This window comes from Antrostomus carolinensis, unplaced genomic scaffold (assembly GCF_000700745.2).
Source record: "Antrostomus carolinensis isolate BGI_N321 unplaced genomic scaffold, ASM70074v2 scaffold19006, whole genome shotgun sequence".
Taxonomy (NCBI): Eukaryota; Metazoa; Chordata; class Aves; order Caprimulgiformes; family Caprimulgidae; genus Antrostomus; species Antrostomus carolinensis.
This window is the reverse complement of record NW_010319983.1, coordinates 7429-8124: the sequence shown is the minus strand read 5'-3', so window position 1 is coordinate 8124 and position 696 is coordinate 7429. Positions and strand designations below refer to the sequence as shown.

General features: G+C 62.8%; 1 protein-coding gene across 1 annotated transcript in view; it reads left to right on the top strand.

Annotated features, from left to right (window-relative positions):
- Positions 1-387: 387 nt before the first annotated feature.
- Positions 388-696, top strand: part of LOC104526107 (uncharacterized) — a gene marked incomplete at its 5' end in the record, with an annotated part of 3681 nt that continues 3372 nt past the window's right edge. The window contains one exon of the mRNA XM_029085313.1: positions 388-405. Within this exon, the coding sequence (XP_028941146.1) occupies positions 388-405 (18 nt within the window). The remainder of the gene's footprint in view (positions 406-696) is intronic.

Below are 696 nucleotides of genomic sequence, written 5' to 3'. Positions count from 1 at the left end.
TGTGGTCTGGGCACATTCCCGGGCACCGGTGGAGCCACGCGCAGGTGCCAAGAGTCACCGTGGTGTTCACCAGTGTGGATTGAGGTCTTGCTGTGCGGCCACCTGTGGACCAGCAGCTGCTTGGGGACCACAGCGGAGCGAGGGGACCTTGGAGGCATCCCCAAGGTGAGGGAGATGGGCACAACGCGAGCACAAGGGCTAGCACTGTGGCTGAGGCTGTGGCTTTGGGTTTGGGCGGGGCCAGGGGCCACACCACCACTTTTTTTTTTTGGGTTTTGGCAGGGCCAAGTGACACCACAGCCATTTGGGGACAGAGAGGTCCCTGAGGTGGAGCTGAGCACAGCCCCATGTCCCCAGCTCTTTGGACATCATGTTTTCTCCTTGCAGATGAACTTTCTCACCCAGGTAAAGGGGGAGCCAGCAGGGAGGGTACCACCCAGGTGGTCTCAGCCCCCTGCAGTGGCACCTGGCACCCAAGGACCTCATGGCTGGGACCTGCCCAGAGCTGAGTCTGGGGGTGCAGGGTGGGGCAGGGGGTCCTGGGAGGCTGCTGTGGGCTGGGAATGGGTTCTAGCATGGATGGGTGGTGGCAAGGGTGGGTGCTGGCAAGGGTAGGTGCTGACAGGGGTGGGTGCCAGCAGGGATGGGTCCTATCATGGGTGGGTGCCAGCAGAGGTGGGTGCTAACAGGGGTGGG